Below are 22613 nucleotides of genomic sequence, written 5' to 3'. Positions count from 1 at the left end.
CCAATTTCTTTTTTAAGTCTTCTACCTCCATTTCTGCTGCTACTGCCCGCTCTTCCATCTTGTCCATTTTTTTTCCCATTTCTGTTAAGGTCATCTCCATTTTAATTATTTTCTCCTCTGTGTTGTTTATTCTTTTTCTTAAATCCTTAAATTCCTGTGTTTGCCATTCTTTAAATGACTCCATGTATCCTCTAATAAGAGCAAGTATATCCTTTACCTTGCCTCTCTTTTCTTCTTCTATTTCACCATACTCTTCCTCTTCTTCTTCCTCTGGGTTGACCATCTGTTGTTTCTTTGTTGCCCTTTCCTCCTCTTCTTTCTTGTTTCTATTGTCTTCTGTGGTCTCTTCTTGCTGCAGGTGTTCTGCAGCTGTCGTTGCCGGCTGTGGAGATCGACTCCCCAGCTGGTCCCCCCTCCCGTCGGTGTGTTTTTTTTCATTCGCATCGCGCATGCGCGAAGTTTCGCGCATGCGCGGTTGCGCACTTTTGTTCGGCTCTGCGAGCCATTTTTGTAGTCCATTATTTACCGACCTGAGGGAGCGGGTTTCTCTCTCCGCAGCGGGCCTCTTCGGACAGGTAAGGCCTTCACCTTTTTCTTCCTTTGTCTTCTCTTCCTCTCTTCTTACCGTTGCTTTCGACTTTTCTTTTTTTGTCGCCATCTTCTTTCCACCTTTATACTCACTTTTCTGTAACTTTTATTTCTGTGCCTTTGTGTTTTCTCTTGTTTTTCCCGACTTTTCTGGAGAGGGCTGGAGTTCACCGTCCGGCCACTACTCCATCACGTGACTCCCCTGTCTTGTCCACATTGATACTCTGGTTGTTGTTCTTGTGCCATTTTAGTCTCCTTTCATCCTTTTCTCTGTAATCTGATAGAGAGCTGCTGTTGTATCATCCACAAATTTGATGATTCTGTTGGAAATGAACCCAGAAAACTTTGGCAGCTTTTCAGCCAGAGAACAAGGAAATGGGCCCCTTGCTTATCCAAGCTAGTTCAGATCAGATTTAGATTTATTGTCAGAGTATATACATGACATTGCATACAACTCTGAGATTTTTTTTTTTGCGGGCCAGGCAGAATTACTACTTAAGGGTAGTGCAAAAAAATAAATGTGAACAACTGTGCAATACAGAGAAGGAGAAAAATCAAACAATAAAGTGCAAGAGTAAGAATCCTTAAGTGAGTCCCTGATTGAGTTTGTTGTTGAGGAGTCTGTGGAGAAGTATCAGCTGTTCTTGAACCTGGTGGGTGTGAGTCTTATGGCACCTATATCTCTTTTCTGATGGTAACAGCGAGAACAGTGTGTGCTTGGTGGTGTGGATCCTTGATGATTGCTGCTTCTCTCCAACGGCAGCATTCAGTGATGATTTCTCTATGGTGGGGAGTGTTTTGGGTGTGTTGTCCTGTAATAGTGTGTCCACTACCTTTTGTAGATTGTTCTGCTTGTGGGGGGGAGGGGGGTGGGTGGTATTGGTTCCTTCATACCAGACTGTGATGCAGCTGGTCAGCATATTTTCCACCACACTTTGGTAGAAGTTCGCCAGGGTTTCCGGTCTTGCCAAAGTTTCCACTGTTCTGTTTGTCCCTTGGCCTATATCCCTCTAAACCCTTACTATCAATCTACCTTTCTAAAAGTCTAGAATATTGAAAGGAAATATGACTATGTTATAACTGAAATCATTTGGAGACATTTTAGGGGGAGCTTCAATATGCATTTAATGACCTTGCATGTTGAAAGTCCAACATTGAAAACCCAGACTGCAAAAGAAAATGCACAACAGGTTAAGGAAATATCCATGGAGAAGAAAAGGTTAAGCGTTTCAAGCCATTGGAACTAGTAAAGTGAGAAAATAAGTGTATTTTAAGTTGTAGAGAGGGGTGGGGAGGACAAGGGGAATTTCTGTCCAGGGGTAGACATTCATTGTTATCCAGGTTTCTGTACTGAGCATGGAATGAATGCCATATAAATATTGCTGATCTGTCTGGTGCCATGTAAATGAAAGAAGAGAGAAAAATGTCTTGGAACCGTGAGATGTGGAAAATAATTCCCTATTCTTGTGGAGTTGTGAGGAAAGCTGGAAATACTCTGCAGAGCAATCAGTATCTATGGAGAAAAAACGAATGTTTGTATCTCTGCCACAAATTTGTTGAATTCACTATTGTGTTCAGCTGTCATTAATGCTTCATCATGAGCCTGATGAATTTCCATTTGTAACTGCTCGGCGCATTTACCAGCCAATCCCTGCTTGCACCAAGGCCTGCTCAACATTTAAGAAAGGACTGATAATTTTGCCACCAAAATCAAACAATTTCAGCCTGTCGAGTTAGGATCCAACAGTTGGTCCTTGATGTGTGGAAGTACTATTGCTGAGTCCATCCCTCCAACAGCCTGAAGGTCACTGTTACGGTGTCCAGAGGACCCCATAAACCAGCAGCAATAGATATGCACCACAACACAAAGGGGTACTTAAACCAAAAGTGGTTTTTAATTATATTTGAACAAGAAAACAGAATTAAACTTTAACCTACTTAACCTACTTAATTCCCCCCTCTAATACAAAGTGTAGATGTGTGTAATGGATCACAGTCCAATTTCACTGGTTGCAGGCAATTCTTGTACTGTGCACAGAAGTTAGTATTAATAAAGTTCACCAGTCTTTGGTGCTTAACAGGCAAATGAGTTCTTGTTGGTTTTCAGAGAGAGAGAGAGATTCCTGTTGTTCCAGGTCATCCACACCTGATTCCTTTCTAATCAGTCTTGCTGACGAAACTTGCCCCCTTCAGGGTTCTCCAGATTATCCTCTTGCTTTCAGGTCACCTTTCAGACAGCCAGTCTTCTCCTTTGACTAGGCAGTCTTCCAAAGTTTGCCAGCTTGTCCCTCTGGAACTGAAGTCCGTGTCTCTCAGCTCTCTCCCTCTCTGAGAGCAAAGCTGTTCTTTTCTGCCAGCAAAGATCACATGCTCTCTCAGGCACCCTGCTGAATGTTGCTACTTTGTTGCTTTCTGCAAAATAGCACTCTGCAAAAGTCTTGCAAAAATTGTGTTTTAAAATGTTTGTATGCAACCTGCTCTAACAATTCCTCCCAAACCACCTCTAAATACTCTGTCACAGTCACAACTGACAGTTGTTGCTGGGTTTGAATCAATCACAAGAGCAGTTCAGAGACTTGTTTTTTTTGTTGGGAATGACTCTCCTCAGGACATCCTAAAGCCTTTCAGCCAAGGAAAGCAATGGTCCTTAACCTGAAGCCTTTGTGAAGTCCACACCAAATTTTCAGTCAATAAAACATCCTCAGTTTATTTATTCTGTAACCTAATTGCCATCACCCCTGCAGTACTATCTGCTTTGCTTTTCTAGATAGGTTGATCTAAAACTCTTGCTTTTGTTCTCCACAGGTGTATCCAGGACAGTCTCAGAGTGGGGCGTACATGACTGCAGGCATCTCCCAGGTGGCAGCAAGCCAGGGCTACAGTGTAGGACCAGATCAAATTGGTGCACTGAGATCACTGCCCCCAAATGCTAACCAAGCACCCTATCTAAGGTACAGTGTTCGCAAAGGATTAACCTCCCATTTCTTTTGGCTTCCCCAAAAGTGCTCACTATGTACATTAACAAGTATTTCTGTTCCTGTGGTCTAGGGAGTAGGAAACAGCAGTGCAAAATTCTATGTTGGGATCGCATCACCAGTAGGTTGCCATTAGACACAAATGTGACATTTTTCTTTTGTAGCTCATTTGATTTCATTTTCAACTGGAACCATAGAATAGTTCAGCATGGAAACAAGAACTTCAGTTCATCTAGTCCAACAGAACTGTTATTCTGCATAAACCATTGATCTGCATCCTGACCATACCTCTCCCATCCAAATTTTTCTTAAATGACAAAACAAGCTCACTACCACTTCAGCTCATTCCACACTCTAACCACTTTCTGAATGAAGACTTCCCTCTAATGTTCCCTTTAAACATTTCAATTTTTACCCTTAACCTATGTCCTCTAGTTCTTGTCTCCCATCCTCAGAAGAAAAAGCATTTAATCCTCTCTATACCCATCACAATTTTGAATACTTCTATCAAATCTCCCCTCACTGTCCTATGTTCCAGGGAATAAAGACTTAACCTGTTTAATCTTACTCTGTAAATTAGCTCCTCAAGTCCTGACAACATCTGAGTAAATCTTCTTGGCGCTTATCAATCTTATTCATGTCTTTCCTGCAGTTTGGTGATCAAAACTGCACACAATGCTCCAAATTTGGTCTCATAAATATCTTGTACAACTTCACCAGAACATCCCAACTCCCATACTCAGTACTTTGAGTTATGAAAGCCAACGTGCCAAGGGGTCTCTTTATAACCCTATCTACCCGTGGTGTAAGGTAGTTGCCCTTGTAGGTTCAAGCACCAGTGCTGACTTGGGAGCACTGAATGTAGCCTGAGTTTTGCAGAAAACTACTTGGAGAATGCAGCCCCGTTAAAGTGCTGCTGTGTCCTGCGAGTCCTGTCATTTTTTCAGAGGTTTTCTGTTTATGCAGGGGTTTATCATGGAAGCCAAAGCTTTGTTCTCTTGGCCTCTTCACTGTAGTTCACCTTCTGTTTAAATCTGAAGAGTAGATCTTGATATGGTCTAGGGAGAGAAGAATAAGGAACAATGGAAAGTGCATTGGAAAAAAACACTCCATTGTGATTTTTTTTTCTGTTCTCTTCTAATGGGTTAATGATTATATCCCCTAACTGCATCTAATGTGAGAAATGCAGTCGGACAACTTCAGCATTCTCATAGAGAAATTTTGAGTTTGGGGCCCCATCTTGTTGACTGGTCCTGACCCAAAACGTTGACTGACCATTTATTTCTGTGGGTGCTGCCTGAGCCACTTCCCCTTTTCTTGTATGTATTTATGCCCTCATCTCACCTCTCCCAGGCAAAACAAGAATCCCATGTAGTCTTCATTTTCCACTCTATTTGCCTCTGAAATTTCCATCAACTTCACCTGCCACATTTTCCCTCCCCACCTCTTTCCACAGGGAGCAATCTCACCAAGTCTCCCTTGTCTGCTCTTCTCTCCCTGCCCACTATCATCTCAGAAAATGCAAAATTGTCACTGCCTGTTTTCTAACCCCCCAAAACAACTTCTCCCCCAGAGCCACAAATGGACCTTCCAGGTGAGGGAGAGCTTCACATACGTGTTATCCAACTTGATCTACTGCATTCAGCCTCTTCTATACTGGTGAGACCAACTTCAGTTTGGGTTGACCACTTTGCCAAGCACCTGGGCTCTGTCTGCAGGTTTAGGCTTAAACTTCCTGTAGCCAACCCTTCCAATTGCTCCAACTATTACTACATCAGTCATTTGCCATCTCCATTGTCAGACTTGGGCCAAATGTGAACTTGAGGAATAGAAACTCATATTCTTCCTTGGAAATCTTAAACCTGTATCAAGAATGTTGATTTAAAAAAAATTAGATAATCGCTCCTTTATCTAGTTCTCCTGTTTCCATTTCCTTTCCCTATCCTGTTCCTTCCTTCCTTTTCTCTTCCCCTCTAGTAGACACTCCCTCTATCTGTCTCTACACCTCTCCCACAGTCTGTCCAATTCTCTAGCTCATCGGCTCATCCCCCTTCATATATGTAATATCACCCCCCAACTTGAAATGTTGACCACTTCTACCTATGGATGGAGCCTGACCCACTGAGTCCCTTCAGCAGCTCGTTTGTTTGCTGAAGATTCCAACATGGGCAACTTTTGGGCTTCCCCATCCACCGAGTTGCAGAGCAATACATATATTGGATAGAAATTTCAGATTGCAGTGAGCCATTTGTTCAATAAATCTTGGTATAATTGGTGCTTTCAAACTGGCACCAATGATGGGACAAGTGAGTTCCTGTGTTCTGGTTCTAAGATATGGGAGTGTACATTTAATGGGAAAGGTTAACAGAATCTGGGTGAAGGGCTCAAGCCCAAAATATTGGTTGTGTATTGTCATGGTCGCGTACTTACCTTCGTCGGGAGCAGTGCGGCTGCCGCTGATGACCTAAATGATGCAACGGGCGAGTAATAGTGCGCATGCGCAAGTGTGTTGAGCGTCAGCATACAGATGATGAATCTCGGATACAGGAGGGGGAGAGTGAGAATGTTAGGATCACCCGTGTGACAGTGAGCCAATGAGAAGCTCAGAGGGGTTTAGTTGGTGGTTTTTGGTGAGCTGAAGAATGCAATGTTTTGTCTAGTGAATAATAAGGAAGTCGACTTCATGGTGTCTGAAAGAAATGAGTGAACGTATTTATTTGTTTGCAAGTGTGGTAAATCAGTGCTATCACAGTATTTTTTTTCTCCAGCATTGTGCTTTTACTTCAACCGCCAAGTCTACAGATTTTTGTGTTTTAGTCAAGTATTAAAGGTGCACCTTGCTGGTTTGTCCAGTAGAATGCAGCAAGATGATGACTAAACAAATAGCTTGTAATTATATGTGCAGAAGGATGTAATTGTTGGACATATGATCTAATCATCTCCTTTCCATCCAGGACTTGCAGTGAAATAGAACATTGCAGCACAGAAAACGGGCCCTTTGGGGCTTCCATTTTGTGTTTGTGCCAAACCATTATTTTGCTTGGTCCCACTGGCCTGCACCCAGCCCTCCATACCCCTTCCATCCAAGTACCAGTCCACATTTTTCTTAATTGTGAATATTTGGCCCACATTCACCAGGCAATGATGTTTTTAAAATTTGTTCAACAGCACTGGAGCACCACCAACATACCTGAATCAAGCAACAAGCCTGCAGGTTTCAACTGGACCTGCCACTTCCTACACGGGCCAAGCAGGCCTGACCACCGACATGTCTGCCTATCAGAACACTACCGTCAGTGCGTCGTTGGCTGCAGGCTACCACATGGGCTCCCAGGCTCAGCCCCTCCCGCAGCAACACACTACCTATTTTCAGCAGCCATTGCTCTGAAGCTTGCCCACTGGGCCACACTTCCAGGCAGGTGTACTGGTTTCTGTGTTATTGTGCTGAATACTATCTAGCAGGTAACATATTGCAATGGAAGTACTGCACTACATGCAGTACTCTGAGATTTCCCTTTTACCCCCTTGGCCTCCCACTGGGCTGGTTTATTTCTCTCTTCCTTGCCACCTTTATTAATAAATCAAGTGTGAATTTCTTTTCCAGTCCTAAGTTCTGTCTTTCTCTGCCTCTGTCCATCATTAAGTTCACTTACACATAGCCATGTCCAGGATTCACCTGTACTAGCAGATAGTCTGATCTGAGTGTCGTGGGACCAATGTGTATTGATCAGTTGAGATGAGCATTCCTTTCCCAGCCAGTCATAGTATTGCATCGACAAAACGGGACTCTTGTGACTTGTCCTGGTGCTTGGTTTCCAGAAACCGATTGTGAAAGATTCATTTGGACAGCAGTGGAAAAGGCTTGTGGGATAAAGCTAGGTTTGTCAGTTTTGGCTGCAGGGCTCTGATCGAAGGGAAAGGAAGATTGTTGGGAAAGAGTATAAAATTAATGGTGAATATGGAGCCCTGAAGTTGCCCAAAAACAAACTGAAGAATTCTTCTAACCAACTGCCCCCCACCACCACCCCTTCACTAGAAATCAATAAATCAGAAATGGGGAAGAATTAAGTAAAGCATCAAGCTGATTGTGTTTTGAGCACATTGTGTTCTGGATTCATGACCATTTTGTAGTTGAAATCCATAGTCCAGTGAATGTATGAGTTCATTATGCATTAAATTATGGGGCTCAGCAACTCTGCCTTTATCAATGAAGCTTTGTGAAAGGTATGTCAACAAATTCAAGATCGTTGCATGCATCAGGACTGCAGTTCTGTGACATCCGCAGTCCTGTGACACCCTGTGTTTTTCTATGGATTTGTAGCTCTCATTGTGCCTGTTTTGTGGTAAAATGTATTCCTTTCTCCCTAGTGTTCATTATTGTTCTTAATTTATTTGCAGTTCTAGAAGCTAACTACAGTCCTCTTCCCCATCAGCATCAAATCCACAGCACATCCTGTTCCCTAAACTAAATACGTTGAGCAATCAGGGTCATTGCACCATCAACAGTGTTACATGATCACAATGTGTCAGGTTAACATTAGAATGGTTGGTCCACCCAGTAACTGTTGCAGTCACACCCCTTCGTGGACTTTACAAGGACTCTAAACTGCAAGCCTATAGCTAAATGCTAAGTTTACAGAAGGGTTTTGAGGAGTTGAGGAGCAAAAGGGAAACTATAATCTTTTCTTTTTAGCCAGTTCTACAGGTAAAGTGAAACACTTGCAGGTGTCTTCTGCAACCTGTTATTTGAAATGGAGCAATGTGACTCCTTATTGAGCCCGCTTTTGTACCCTCTCCCTGGACCCAAATTAATTATGGCAACAGTACACTGCCATCAGAGTAGGAAATGCAATCTGATTGCACATTTTCGGGCATGTCGTTGAGGGGGAAAAAATAGGTTAATCTTATTCTAAAGGTTTAGGAATGAGCCCACTGCATAATCAGTGTAATATAGTAAATAGCAAACTGATGTGCACCCATGCTGCACTTAAAAGGTGTCTGAGTTGAGAGGAACTCCGTGCCTGTAGGAATCCATCAGTAATATTCATGACTCCAGATGAATTACTTAGACCACCAGGATGCTAGGTTTCAATGATTATCTGTATCTCTGGCTGTAAATCACATCAGTAAATTGGGGTGGGGTGGGAAGGGGGTGTGTAGGATGTAGAGGTTCTGTTGTCATTTAAGCATCTTTCAAAAAGTAAAATCACCACCACTCAAATACTTTCTACAATTGCAATTGTTAGTGTTGGAAGCTGAACTCTGCTGCCACAACAGGCAGTCTTGGTACATTGCAGAGTAGATCTAGCACTCTTGATTGCTCAATCTTTGGAATCCAAATCAAACTGTCATTAAGAAAGTCTTGAACTTCATTGTTTTGTGGCAGCATCACCTTGCAAAATGTCTGGTCTCGGTGGAGTTTCATTTTCTCTATTGACCCCTTTAAAATGTTCATATTTTTGATGATGAATAATGCCCTCCAATGGTAAGACATCATCCCACCAATCTGTTCTTTTCTGGCCTGTGTATTTAAAAAAAAATAACTTTCCCTTAATTCCATCTGTGCCTGTGGCTCCACTTAATTGTCTATTATGGTTCATTGGATTTAAGTGATCAAATATAGCTTCAATTTTGGTGTCCCCTAACACTCAAGTCATTGGAGATTTTTTTTGAACTTTAAATTCAGTAGATTTGAGGCTAGAAAATCCGAAGATGGTTGCAAAACTAGGTTTGAAGTCATTGTCAAACTTTCACTTTCCAAATCTGCTTATTTATATCCAGCACAATAAGATAGAAACCAATCAATCTTCCCCATTCCTAATTCTATTATGTATGTTGAAGATTTGTTTATAGTTCTATTTTACTTTGTTCCTTCCCTCTGAAGAAAATAATCTGAGTTGGTTTTCTCACGTGACCGTTGCTTTTGTGTGTGTGTGCTGTTCAATTATTGTAATTGGGAGCGTGGGCTTTTTTTCCCCCATTTGCACAAGACCCTTTAATTTTATTCCTTCAGTGAATGCTGTAATATCAGATGCAAGATGTCAGCAAGAATGATGCATACTGCTTGGACTGACATTTACTAGTTTTCGATTGCCTTCTGTTCTTTCAAATAATAAAGTAATAATTTTTATTTAAAATAAAACCCATTTGCGTTGTCTTTTTATTTTTTTGCATGCTTCCTGCCAATATCAAACCTGCCAATATCAAATAAGATTAATGAAGAAATATCTTTAGCAGCACCAAAGATATGAACATTATCCAGCAAGTGCAGGATGATACAGTGGTGGTCAGCAGAGACCTCCAGCCATTCAATATTGTGGCTGATCAATATTGGCCTTGTCTCTCCTGTGCCAGTTCCCTAAAACCTTCAATCTATTGCTTTTTTCAAATATTTATATCCATACCTTAGGTAGTTTAATGTGGACGTGGAAGAAAAATCTAGAGATGGAAACCCCAAGAATTTTGTGCAACTCAGTATTAATGGACTAGGTCCTTAAGTAATACAGCATTCTAATTTCTGGCGAGGGATATTTTGCACCTTATCGTTAGTTCTTGATATTAACTCAACTCCTAGCTTTTTTTGCCATCTTTGGAGTGAGTGGACTAATAGATTTAATATTGACTTGTTCAAAATTCCATGTAGTGGCTTTTGCTTCCATCATTCCTAGAAGGGCCATTTTGCCGAGATGGAAAGATGCTACCCCTCATACTCTGGCTGTCAGATGTGATGGCATGTGTCTCCAAAAAAAATTAGGTGTTCTACTACTACAATGGATTTAAACTTTCTCTCTCTTTGGGGTCCTTTTTTCAATTACTATCAAAATCTGTAGATTATCTATTTTTTGACCCCCATTGTTATTAGTAGTGTACTTATAACTTGGCCAGCCCTCATAGGGTGGGGTTTGATTCTTAGTTTAGAAATGTTTTTTCTTTTTTCCCCAATTAATAACATGAGTTCCTATGTACCTTGTTCATTGTTATATTTGTAACTCATTAATTTATCATTGTCATGTACCTATGTATTTTGCATGTGAAAACCAATAAAAAAAATTAAGTCATACAGCATGGAAACAAGTTATTTTGCCAGACTTGCCTATGCTGACCACACTGTCCCACCTGCCTGTGTAATTCCATATCCCTCTAAACCCATCCTATCCATGTATCCATCCAATTTTTTTCTAAAACATTCCAGTAGAACCTGGCTCACCCTCCTCAGGCAACCAATTCCACACTCACCACTTAAAAAAGAAAATCCCTTTACTTGTCAGTCATGCAAAAAAGATTCTGCCTGGTGCACAGGAAAAAGAATCTTGGACATGATGTCATGTTTGTACTTTGACAATAAATTTGAACTTCCCTTGAAGTGAAGAAAGATGAGAGGTGAATTAACAGATTTACAAGATTGAGCATAGCTTTTGTTCACGGAGTCAGTAACAAACACCAGAATATATCAGGTGAAGAGAAGAAAGTTTAAGGGAGGTGTCAGGGGTATGTTTTTAATAGATACATAGCGAATAGTGGTGACTAGAATGTGGTGGAAACTGGTACAATAGGGACATTGAAGACTTGAGATGCAAGAAAATTATCGGTGTGAGGTAGGGAAAGATTAGTTAAGTGTGTATAGGTTGACACAATATCACAAACCAAAAGGCCTGTATTGTGTTGTAATATTCCATGTTCTATTTTATTTTGGTTTTTGCCTTTCTCAAGCAATGGTGGAGGGCAAGGACAGACAGGTCAGTGATGGAATGGAATTAAAATGGCATACAACAGGAACCTTGAGATGTCAACACAAATGCACTACAAAACTAGTCTCACTTGTTCTCTAAATGTGGAGGCTGTCACATCATGAATACAAGTTGAAGGAGGTTCCTGTGAACTCTGCTTCTCGTGAGGGCTGTCCCCAGATGATGGCAAGGGGACAGATGAATGGTGTTTTAGGAGAATTTGCCAGGAGAGAGCAGACCAGAGAATGGTCTCTGTGGAAACAAAAAAAAAATCAGAATGTGATTTTTTTTTTTTGAAACACAAATCGAAGTGAACACTGATTTTTAAATGGCGCACCATGTAGACTAAATGCTGGAAATAATTTGCCCATCAGAAAGTATCAACGGAGAACCAACTTTTGAAGTTACTGACCTTCAATGTTAACTCTTGTGCTCTTCTGTTGATGTTTGACCTTCCAGTATTCTTGGCCTCCCCCACACATCCTTCCCCAAGATTAAGCTTTATAATATAGAAATTTTGCATTTCTAAACATTTCTTGAGGCAAAAGGACTAAATTGAGAGCAAATAATTTCAAATCCCGTCTGCAATCACATTGCCAAGGAACTATTCAAACAAAAGCCAATGAGCAAGGTAACTGACTGCAATTAAAATTGTAGGCTCATTAAGAGATTTAATAAAGATCAGATTAAACAGACTTTAGAAAATGCAGAGAAATAGCAAGCGACTCTAGAAAGCAACAATAGTTGACAAATTTTTCAGCAACTAAGCCTTTCATGAGCGATTCTGCCGATTCATTTCTAAATGGGTTTTGCTTAAGTCTGTTTAGGATACTAAAAATAGCTGATTAATAAAGAAAGCAAATGTACAACCAATTGGCTTTATGTAATTGGGAACATTTTTGAAGCTATTATCAAAAAGGCCATATATAGCTAACTTTGATATTTGGATGACAGCAGTTCTTATACCACACAGCTCTTGATTCTAATGCAGCAACTGAGCCACAGGTAAAAATGCACAATTCTAGACACATGAGCAACAGAGGGGTCAGGAATTTAAGGGCACGAACACTCACTCAGTCGGATGCATTTTCGATGGAAAAGGAAGAGCAGAGATTTAATTCACATGTACTATTCAAAATTGAGGCTGGATAAGGGAAATGGGTGCTTTCGGGTCACTCCAGTCGCAGGCAAGTGGAATCAAAAGCCATTAGATCCAAAAAGTAACTGAATGCACACTGTCCTAGAGGAAATAAAACAATGTCAACACACTTTCTGCAGATGCTGCCTCACCTGCTAAGATTTCCAATAGCTGCAGTACTTGAGCTTTATAGGAGTCTCACAGCTTCATGGATGACATAGCAACCTCAGACCTAATTTCTGTACTGGATGTAGTGTGGATTTTCAACCAGGCAACAGAGAACCAAAACACCCGAGAAACTATATCATCCAAAGTTGTTAGAATTCACACAATTAGCAGCCAAAAAATTTCAATAATTTTATTTTGTAATAGAAAACAAATATAGATTGTGGCCTGCAGTGATGTATCAACTCTGCGATTTAATTTCACAACTTGGTAGAAGATACAAATCAACCATTACAGGTGTTTTTGATGGTGGTGAATTACAAGCCTAGTTTGGTCCTTCTCCAGTGTCTCCTCTTAGAGTTGTACCTGTAAGAGCAATAAACAGCAGTTGGTAAGCCAGTTTTGGATCTTTCTAAATTTTATTACAAACAGAAGTAATGGGGAAATGTAACTATTGCAAGCAACAAATAGGAAAGACCAGATACAACTGGAACACACTTGCATTACTAATGGATATGTAGCTGTTAAAAGTTTGACCTTGTCATGGGTTGGCAAGACAAAATACAACATATTGACAGCAATTGATCTCAGCAGGATTAATGACAGCACAACACTGAAGGAGGCACTGCAATTGCAGACCTGCTTTCACACTGAAGAATTGGATTCATGTAGCCAAAAGACTTGCTTGCAGACAAGTTATTCTCTTATTAAAACCAAAAAATGAAATCATTCAGTTTCCCACCCCATGTAAAACTGTGTAGCTGACAGCCCAAACTTCATTGGGCGGAATAGTTAGATGATAAAGCCAGGGTCCCCATTATGAAATGTGCACACAAAATCTATGGGGAGAAGAAACCCTCTGTCATGGCAGGATAGGGTCATCTTTCCTCCTCCACAGAAACTCATTCACCTACAACTGCCACAGATTGCTTGGTCTGCACCTGCATTTATTACATGCCTAGAGTCTCACCATCTACACCATCAATCAGATGCCAACAGTTCACGACCTGGAGCAAGATTTTTAAAAAAGCCACAGTGAAGGAACTCATTTAACTCTAGCTTTCCTCAGCCAGTTGACAAAAATCAGACAAGTTGTATCTCATCTCTACCCAGCTGCCTTGCACCCAGGCACTTTCCTATGGATTAAGCCAATTGATCAGAAACAAAGTTTCTGCATTAGGATGAACCTCTGGAACAGTTTATATTCAGTAAACGTAGAGTGAAGTAGATATAGTTGGACACTCAATGCAATGTTCAGACTGACTGTCATTATTGAGTATTATCCTTCATTGCTTTTAAGGAAACTTCATATAAAACGTCATTCAAACCTGATTTGCCAGGCTGGATCTTTGGCCAGGATGGCCTAATCCAATGGATGCAAAAGACACCATACCAATATTATCCACTTCTAATACAGCTATTGCTAGAATTTAACAGGTTGAATATTTCATTCTCAGGCACGTTTTCTGTACTGACTGGAGTGGTCACAGTATCTGATTGCAAGTTTCTTCCCAACTCCCCACGTGCACTTTCTATCATATTAAAGCATAGCACAGGATCCCATTCAATCTAATAACGCGAATGCCAGCTCCCTTCCCAAAGACCAACAGTAAACAACACATTAACAAGCTGCTGACAGCCAATATTTATTGCCTGATGTTCTAGAGCCAGTCCCATCCCTTCATGAATTGAGATTCACCGTGGTACCTTGTGATGGCGATGATGTACTCAACAAAGGCAGCGGGGGAGCAATCCAGGCAAATTGATGGAATTACAAATGTATCCGCCAAGTCCAAAAAGATAGCATATTAGTCCTACACTAACTTGCTTTGTCCCCCAGTGCCTCTTCTTTCCCTGGTTTCAAGTATTTATCCAACTCTCTCCAGAAAGTTTCAATACACCATAAAAACATGTCAGCACAGAAACAGGCCCTTCATCCTTTCCAGCCGATGCCAAATCATTATTCTGCCTGGTCCCTCTAACCTCCACCCAAACCCCTGTCCAAATTTTCCTTAAATGTCTACATTGAGGCTGCATTTACCAATTTGATTTGCAGCTTGTTCCACACTCCCACCACTCTCTTCTTGAATAGTCCTTTTAAACTTTTCTTTCGCCTTTAACCTAAATTTTCTCACCCAACCTCAGTAGAAATAGCCTACTTGCATTTACTCTATATCCCTCATAGTTTTGTATATCTCTGTCATAGCTCACCTCATTCCTCTCTGCTCCAAGAAACCTTTCTTCAAGAACTGACAATATTCTCATAAATCTCCTCTGCACTCATTTAATCTTATTGTCATCTTTTCTGTATTTTTCAGTCCAGCAGTGAACACACCCAGCAGCAAAAAATTGAGAATTCCAAACATTTACAAGAGTAAACCTCTATGTAACTAGGCAGCATCGTCTTAAACAGTGACTGCATAAACACCAACTGTTGGAGGAACTCAGGCATTCAGCAACGTCTTTCGAGTGAAATACAATGGACAATTTCAGTCGTGACCCATTATTTGGAGCATGAACTGGCCAGCAATAGGTGGATTCAGAAGGAGTTGATTGGCAGGTGGGAAAGGGTGGGGATAGTGACAAAGAATGGAGACAGAGCTGCAGAATATGGAATCTGACAAGGAAGGTGAAGATTGGAACCAAATAATTGAAGTATGCTTGCCAAAGGGAAGGGACATGTGACCCAGTGGGATGAAAATGTGGGTGATGGGAGTAGATGGAGAGGAAAAAAGAAACTAGGTAACAAGAAGATGGGTGGGAGAGTGATAGAGGTGGTGATTATCTGAAACCAGAGTTTGATGATTGTCATATATGCAAATACCATAAAGATTTAATTAAATTCCCCCACCCCTCCTCCACAATTTTGTTCAGATGCTCACCGACATTTTCCCATTCCTTGATGAAGGGATCCAGCCCGAAACGTTGGTTATGTATCTATCTTTGCTACATAAAGTAGTTTAACCTGCTGAGTCCCTTCAGCATTGTATTTTTACTTCAACCAGTGTTTGCAGACTTTCATGTTTTACTTCAATTGAATTCTTGTTTGCCACAGAGATATGCAAAATATGCTAACAAACCAAGTATAAATTACCACACCAGAGAAAAAGCTAATAAAAGGATAGACAAATATTCACAATGTTTAATGCTTTATGAAGGGCAGAGGTAGGGTGGACAGCTAAAACCTTTATCTTGGGGTGACAAGAGCAAATACCAGAGGACATCTGTTTAAGGCAAGTGGAGAAAGTTTAGGGTAGATGCCAGAGGCAAATATTTTTAAAATTTCAGAGCGGTGGGTGTCTGGAATGCATTGTCAGGAGTGGTGGAGGAGGCTGGTACAATTGGGACATTCAAAATACCAAAATACTCTTAGATGGGCACATGGATACAAGAAAAAGAGGGAAAAATTAGATTGTTGTGCAATAGGTTTACACAGGTCAGCACAACATAGGTGGGCTGAAGGGCCTGTACTGTGCAGTAATGCTCTATTTTCATATAGTCAGCTTGCCAATCTCAAATTCAACTACACTTTCCTGTCTATTCCTTACTGCTTACCTACAAGTCCACTATCTGCCTCTCCAGAGTAGAGAATGCAAATATTCACGTGTGTGTGAGCATTTATCCACCTTCCCCTTTTCCAAAACTCAAGGTACCTTTTATTGTTGCATAATAATACATTCTTTTTTTCTTCTTTGGCTTGGCTTCGCGGACGAAGATTAATAGAGGGGTAATGTCCACGTCAGCTGCAGGCTTGTTTGTAGCTGACAAGTCCGATGCGGGACAGGCAGACACGGTTGCAGCGGTTGCAAGGGAAAATTGGTTGGTTGGGGTTGGGTGTTTCCTCCTTTGTCTTTTGTCAGTGAGGTGGGCTCTGCGGTCTTCTTCAAAGGAGGTTGCTGCCCGCCGAACTGTGAAGCGCCAAGATGCACGGTTTGAGGCGCTATCAGCCCACTGGTGGTGGTCAATGTGGCAGGCACCAAGAGATTTCTTTAGGCAGTCCTTGTACCTCTTCTTTGGTGCACCTCTGTCTCAGTGGCCAGTGGAGAGCTCGCCATATAAAACGATCTTGGGAAGGCGATGGTCCTCCATTCTGGAGACGTGACCTACCCAGCGCAGTTGGATCTTCAGCAGCATGGATTAGATGCTGTCGGCCTCTGCCATCTCGAGTACTTCGATGTTGGTGATGAAGTCGCTCCAATGAATGTTGAGGATGGAGCGGAGACAATGCTGGTGGAAGCGTTCTAGGAGCTGTAGGTATGACAACGGCTCTGTATACGCTAATCTTTGTGAGGTTTTTCAGTTGGTTGTTTTTCCAGACTCTTTTGTGTAGTCTTCCAAAGGCACTATTTGCCTTGGTGAGTCTGTTGTCTATCTCGTTGTCAATCCTTGCATCCGATGAAATGGTGCAGGCGAGATAGGTAAACTGGTTGACCATTTTGAGTTTTGTGTGCCCGATGGAGATGTGGGGGGGCTGGTAGTCATGGTGGGGAGCTGGCTGATGAGGCTGACTTCCAGGCCAAACATTTTGGCAAGTTTCCGCAAAACAGGACGTCAAGCGCTGAAGAGCTGGTTCTGAATGGGCAACTAAAGCGGCATCGTCTGCAAAGAGTAGTTCACGGACAAGTTGCTCTTGTGTCTTGGTGTGAGCTTGCAGGCGCCTCAGATTGAAGAGACTGCCATCCGTGCGGTACTGGATGTAAACAGTGTCTTCATTGTTGAGGTCTTTCATGGCTAGTAACATAAATGATACTGTATACTTTTAACTTTTGCCCGCTGTCATCCCCTGGTTTTAGATTCCCCACAAAGAAATTCTTCTCAGCTCCATCAGAATTTTTCACGCTGATTGCTCAATTGTTCTTTATAAAGGTAATTCTTTCATTCCAGTAAACCTTCTCAGGATTCCCTCCAGTCTAAGTACTGTATATTCCACTAAATAAGAAAACTGAACAGGCTACTACATCCTAGAAAGTTATTTCAAAACTTGCCAACCTTCATACCCTTTGTGAAAGAGAACATTTCATTCGTCTTCCTATTCACTTGGTGCACCTAAATTCTTACTTCATTTCATCTGCAAGAACATACAGATACTTCCATCCACATCACAGAATTTTCTCGTGCCAAAGATAGCAGTGCCTGTGCTGGTAGCATCCTTGAGGGGTTGCAGAAGACCAGCGCAGGGTACCAAAAATAGGGAGAAACAGCCCCAGTTGAGAAGCACAGTAGACCACCCTGCAAGACAGCATCCACAGCAGTGAATCCGCAAAGAGCTCAGAGGCTTAAGGACCCACACAGGCTGCAGGCCATTTGCAAACGAAGAACTTTTACAGGCTGCTGGAGACTGGTTCATGGGAACCAGGTTATAGGAACCAGGATTTGAGAGGGTGCTCAGGGCAAGAAGGGCCTTGGGCACCGAACACTTCCTGATCATGTTGGAACTTTGCATATGGAGCTTAGGTTACCAATGGATAGGACAGGGGTCTGTGCGACTGTAAAAGCGCTGGAGGCAAATCCGCAGATATTCAGTGTCTCTGAAAGGACCCTCTTTTCCTCCTCTTTCTGCAAGGGACGCCAGGCAATAGTAATGGGGACTCTTTTGTCTACTAAAGGAAATTTCATGCCATACAGGCAGTTCTGGGTTATGAACGAGATCAGTTCCTAATTTGTGTTTTTAAGTGGAATTTGTAGGCAAGTACCTACGTTCAGCTTTTAAATCATTGAAAAGGCTTTGAGCATTTTCTTACACTAAAGTACAGGCTAACAGACTGATTTTGATAAGTCAATGGCAACACAATCGGTCTCAAAAATCAGACAGCGTTCTCCTTCCCAGAGTCGACGAACTGCTGAAGCCACCCTCAGTTGTTCATAAGTACGAGTTGTCCGCAAGTTGGACATTCGTAACCCAGGGACTGCCTGTACATTTCCTGATTTATTTTATTTTCAATCTTTTTTTATTGGTCTTTATAGGAAATAAAATATAATGAAGTGAGGTAGTCCATAAAATTACTAGCAGTATGTTTTACTTAAAATTTTTATTTTTAAGTAAAACTTTAAACATAAATTGGCTTAAACTAAGCTAAACACCTGAAAACATGGTGACCATCGTCTTCAAGTTGCAGTCTTTTTAAAGAATTTTTCCAGTGTCACTGAGCTTCCAGGCAAGACGCGACCTCAGGATTGCAGCAGGAGCAGAGACCGTAGTCTGGGACCAGCAGCCGTTGGGGTCAAAGAAGTGGCCTCGGACTTCCGGGCAGAAGCAGGGATCTTGAGCTCCTGGCACGTCTGACTGGTAGGAGCACTGAGACATGGCGCTGAATGGAGGTGGGTCATGTTGGGCACTAAACGAGAGCTTTGGTATGCAGATAACATCCGTGGAAAAAATGTTCGGTTTTCGGGATACAAGATTATTGATTCATTTTAATCCCCCCTGCTTGTTATACAAGTTCAAATAAAAGGAGCAACAAAGGATGAGAGGTGATTTAATTAATGTATACAAGATTATGAGGAGCCTAGATAGGGTACACAAGCAGCACCTTTTTCCCAGGGCAACATCAGCAAAATATCAGAGGACATCTGCTGAAGGCAAGTGGAGGAAAATTTAGGGGAGATGTCAGAGGTATGTTTTTTTTTAAAAAAAAGAGTGGTTGAGTACCTGGAAGGCATTGCCAAGGGGTGGTGGTAGTGGAGGCTGGTACAATGGGGATATTTAATAGACTTAGATAGGCACATGGATGTAAGAAAAATATAGGGTTATAGGTAGGACACGGGGAAAAAATTAGATTGTCGTGGAATAGGTTTACATAACACAACATCATGGGCTGTACGACCAGAACTGTGCTGTAACGTTCTATGAAACAAGCACGCCTGTCAACCTGGTTGGAAGATTTCCTAAACGCCTTGTTGAATGATTTTCCCAACAGTTAATATACTGCTATTTTCCCCCAGTTTCATACCTTTATCTTATTCTAACTATTGTCAAACTCTTGAAAGAACCGATCTTTGGTAAAAGATGCTTTTTCACTGTTTTCTTTGCAGACAGGTACATGGATAAGAAAGGTTTAGAGGCTTAATGGTTAACACAGGCTAATGGCACTAGATTGGATTAGTATTTGGCCCAAAAGAAAACATAATTTATTCACATATACTGTACATGAGCACAATGTACAGACATACCAAAAATCTTACTTCCTGCAGCCACACAGGAACTTAAGATATCAACAATACTATAAATTATATTACTGCAATTTGGCACGACAAAGATAATATTAAAGATTTGCTAGAGGAACTCAGCAGGTCAGATAGCATCCATGAGCAGAAAAGGTCAGTCAAGATTTTGGGTGAAAACCCCTGATCAAGACTGATTTTTTATTAGTCTGGAGTAGTTTATCGTTAGATTTAGGGTAATACAGGGAGGTTCAAGAGCCTGATTAGTACTGAGACTATATTTGTACTCTTATATCCTGGACGATTGGTTAACAATTGCAATACCAATTGTTTTTGTTTTTAAATATGAATTGATCTTTCAAGTTGACACTCAAATCATAGAACAGCCCTTTTAACGCTCGATATTGTGCCAACCCAATATATTTCTACCAAAAAAAAAACTAAATGCTTCCAACCTCATAACCCTCCATTTTTCTTTCATCCATGAGCCTAAGTGTCTCTAAAATGTCCCTAATGGTTCAGGCTCCACCACCACATCAGGCAAGGTATTCCAGGCACCCACAACTCTAAAAATCGTACCCCTGATATCTCTCCTAAACTTTCCTCCCTTCATTTTGTACACGTCCTCTGGGGAAAAAAAACAAAGGTTTTCTCGAAGAAACTGCAGATACTAGAAAGTTGGTAGTTAACAGTGAGAAGCTAGAGGGAAACAAAAGTCTGCAGACACAGTGGTTGAAGTGCTGGAGAAACTCAGCAGGTCAAACGTTTCAGGCTTGAGCCTTTCATCAAGATTTGCCCACCTACATTTTTTTTCTAAAAATGGACAGGAAGAAAGGCTTTCAAAGCCTGCAGTGGGATCTGGACCAGCTGGAAAATGGCAGATGCAATTTAATACAGACAGGTATGAGATGTTGCACTGTAGGAGGACAAACCAAGTAAGGACATACACAGTAAATAGTAGATCAGAGGGATCTGGAAATACAAATACATACTTCCCTGAAAGTGGCATCAGAAGTAGACAAGGTTGTAAAGTGAGCTTTTGGCATATTAGCCCTACATAAATCAAAGCATTGAGTATGGGAGCTGGGATGTTCTGGTGAGGTTGTACAAGACTTTGGGGAGGCCAAATTTGGTGTATTGTATGCAGCTTGGTCACCTAACTACAGGAAAGATATTAATAAGATTGGAAGAATGCAGAGAAGATGTTCTCAGGACTTCAAAAAGTGAGTAGGAAAGGTTAAACAATTTAGGACTTTATTCCTTGGAGCATAGATGAATGAGGGGAGATCTGACAGTTATTTTAAATTATGAGGGGTAAAGACAGAGTAAAAGTAGGCTTTTTCCACAGAGGATAGGAGAGATACAAACAAGAGGACATGGGATAAGGGTGAAAGGGGAAAGAAAGAATCGTACATACGGCTGCTCTTCATCGACTATAGCTCAGCCTTCAACACCATTATCCCTTAGTGCTGGTCAAGAAGCTACAAACTCTTGGTCTCTGCACTCCCCTCTGCAACTGCATCCTTGATTTCCTCATTGGAAGATTGCAGTCAGTACGAATTGGAAATGTCTCCTCCTTACCGATTATCAGAATCAGAATTTCAAATATACATGTTATAACCATCTTACGACATTACTATTAAAAAAAAATCAAGTAATAGTGCACGAAAAGAAAAGGAAGCATCTTTGCTTCATTGATTATTCAGGAATCTGATGGCAGCAGGAAGAAGCTGTCCTTGTGCCGTTGAGTGCGCATCTTGAGACTCCCAATGGTAGCAGAGTGAAGAGGGCAATGAACCAAAGAGACTATCTTCCTTTTTGTGCACTATTTAAAAAAAATTAACGCTGAGAAAATGGTTATATGAATGCTTGCATTATCATCCTGCCACAAAAAAAACCAAAGTTCATGACTTATTCTGATTCTGGAACTTCTTCACAGAGTGATGGGAGTGTGGAACAAACTGCTAGCTGAAGTGGTGAATGCAGACTCAATGTTAACATTTAAGAAGAAATTGGGACAGGTTCATGGTTGGAACGGGTATGGAGGGCTATGGGCTGGTTGCAGGTCAATGGGGCTAGGCAGAAAAATAGTTCTGGACAGACTAGGAGGGTGGAAGAGACTTGCTCTTGTGCTGTCGTGTTCTTGATCTTTGCTTTAGCTCAAGGGAAATAGCAGATCAGGCAGCATCCAGCGAGGCAACAATTCTGGTCCAGACCCTGTACGGAGACTCAAAAGGTTTTTCACGACACATCTTGGTTTAACATGAACAAGCCACAATCAGGTTGAATTCAGAAAGCCACCCAATCTGAAGACGGGGGCACGTCGTCCCCAGAACCCATCCTGGCCGGCCGCCACCCACCTGATTTTGTTGCCGGTTTTCATGCGGATCCACTGCGGGATCGGCCGGTTCTGCTTCATCTTCTTGGCGAGGAAGCGCTTGATGCGGAAGGTTTTGTGGGACGGCTGTCGGGGGTGGGGGGGAAAGAGAGAGGGATAAATGCCCGACAGTCATCCCGCACACAACACGGCCGCTATCTCCCCCCCACCCACCCTCATCGTTATTTCCTCCCCAATCTAGTACCAACAGTTACAACGACCCCTTCTCCGCCGATTATTTGTCGGTTGGAAGGCGCTGTCGAGGCGGATGCCGCCTGATTGCACTCACCATGGTCGAACCTTCAACTCCCACAATGGCGGAACGGCGAGAGAGGAGGAGGGGTCGAACTGAGCTGCCCAACTCGATGCCGCTGGGTTAAAAAAAACACTACAAAATAAAAACACCTTAAGAATCTTTAGACGCATTTTTTGGAGGAGATACATTATAATTATATAATTACATTATAATGATTAATTAAAGA

General features: G+C 41.7%; 2 protein-coding genes and 1 non-coding gene across 3 annotated transcripts in view; 1 reads left to right on the top strand and 2 right to left on the bottom strand.

Moving 5' to 3' along the window:
- stam2 (signal transducing adaptor molecule (SH3 domain and ITAM motif) 2) overlaps positions 1–9705 on the top strand; it is a 53421-nt gene extending 43716 nt beyond the window's left edge. The window contains exons 13-14 of the mRNA XM_069934778.1: positions 3394–3539; positions 6732–9705. Of these exons, the coding sequence (XP_069790879.1) occupies positions 3394–3539; positions 6732–6951 (366 nt within the window). The 3' untranslated portion in view covers positions 6952–9705. The remainder of the gene's footprint in view (positions 1–3393; positions 3540–6731) is intronic.
- A 3055-nt stretch (positions 9706–12760) lies between these two features.
- rpl39 (ribosomal protein L39) lies at positions 12761–22524 on the bottom strand. Its single transcript, XM_069934782.1, has 3 exons — positions 22421–22524; positions 22115–22218; positions 12761–12959 (listed from the first exon to the last, which is right to left on the bottom strand). Exons 1-3 carry the CDS (start codon positions 22421–22423, stop codon positions 12911–12913), a joined length of 156 nt encoding a protein of 51 aa, XP_069790883.1. The 5' UTR covers positions 22424–22524; the 3' UTR covers positions 12761–12910.
- On the bottom strand, positions 13107–13239 carry LOC138762566 (small nucleolar RNA SNORA69). The gene has a single exon (XR_011356964.1). It is a non-coding gene; the product is annotated as a small nucleolar RNA SNORA69 (small nucleolar RNA).
- Positions 22525–22613: the final 89 nt, after the last annotated feature.

The sequence above is a fragment of the Narcine bancroftii genome, chromosome 4 (genome assembly GCF_036971445.1).
Source record: "Narcine bancroftii isolate sNarBan1 chromosome 4, sNarBan1.hap1, whole genome shotgun sequence".
NCBI classification, from domain to species: Eukaryota; Metazoa; Chordata; class Chondrichthyes; order Torpediniformes; family Narcinidae; genus Narcine; species Narcine bancroftii.
This window is presented reverse-complemented; position numbering and strand designations above follow the sequence as displayed.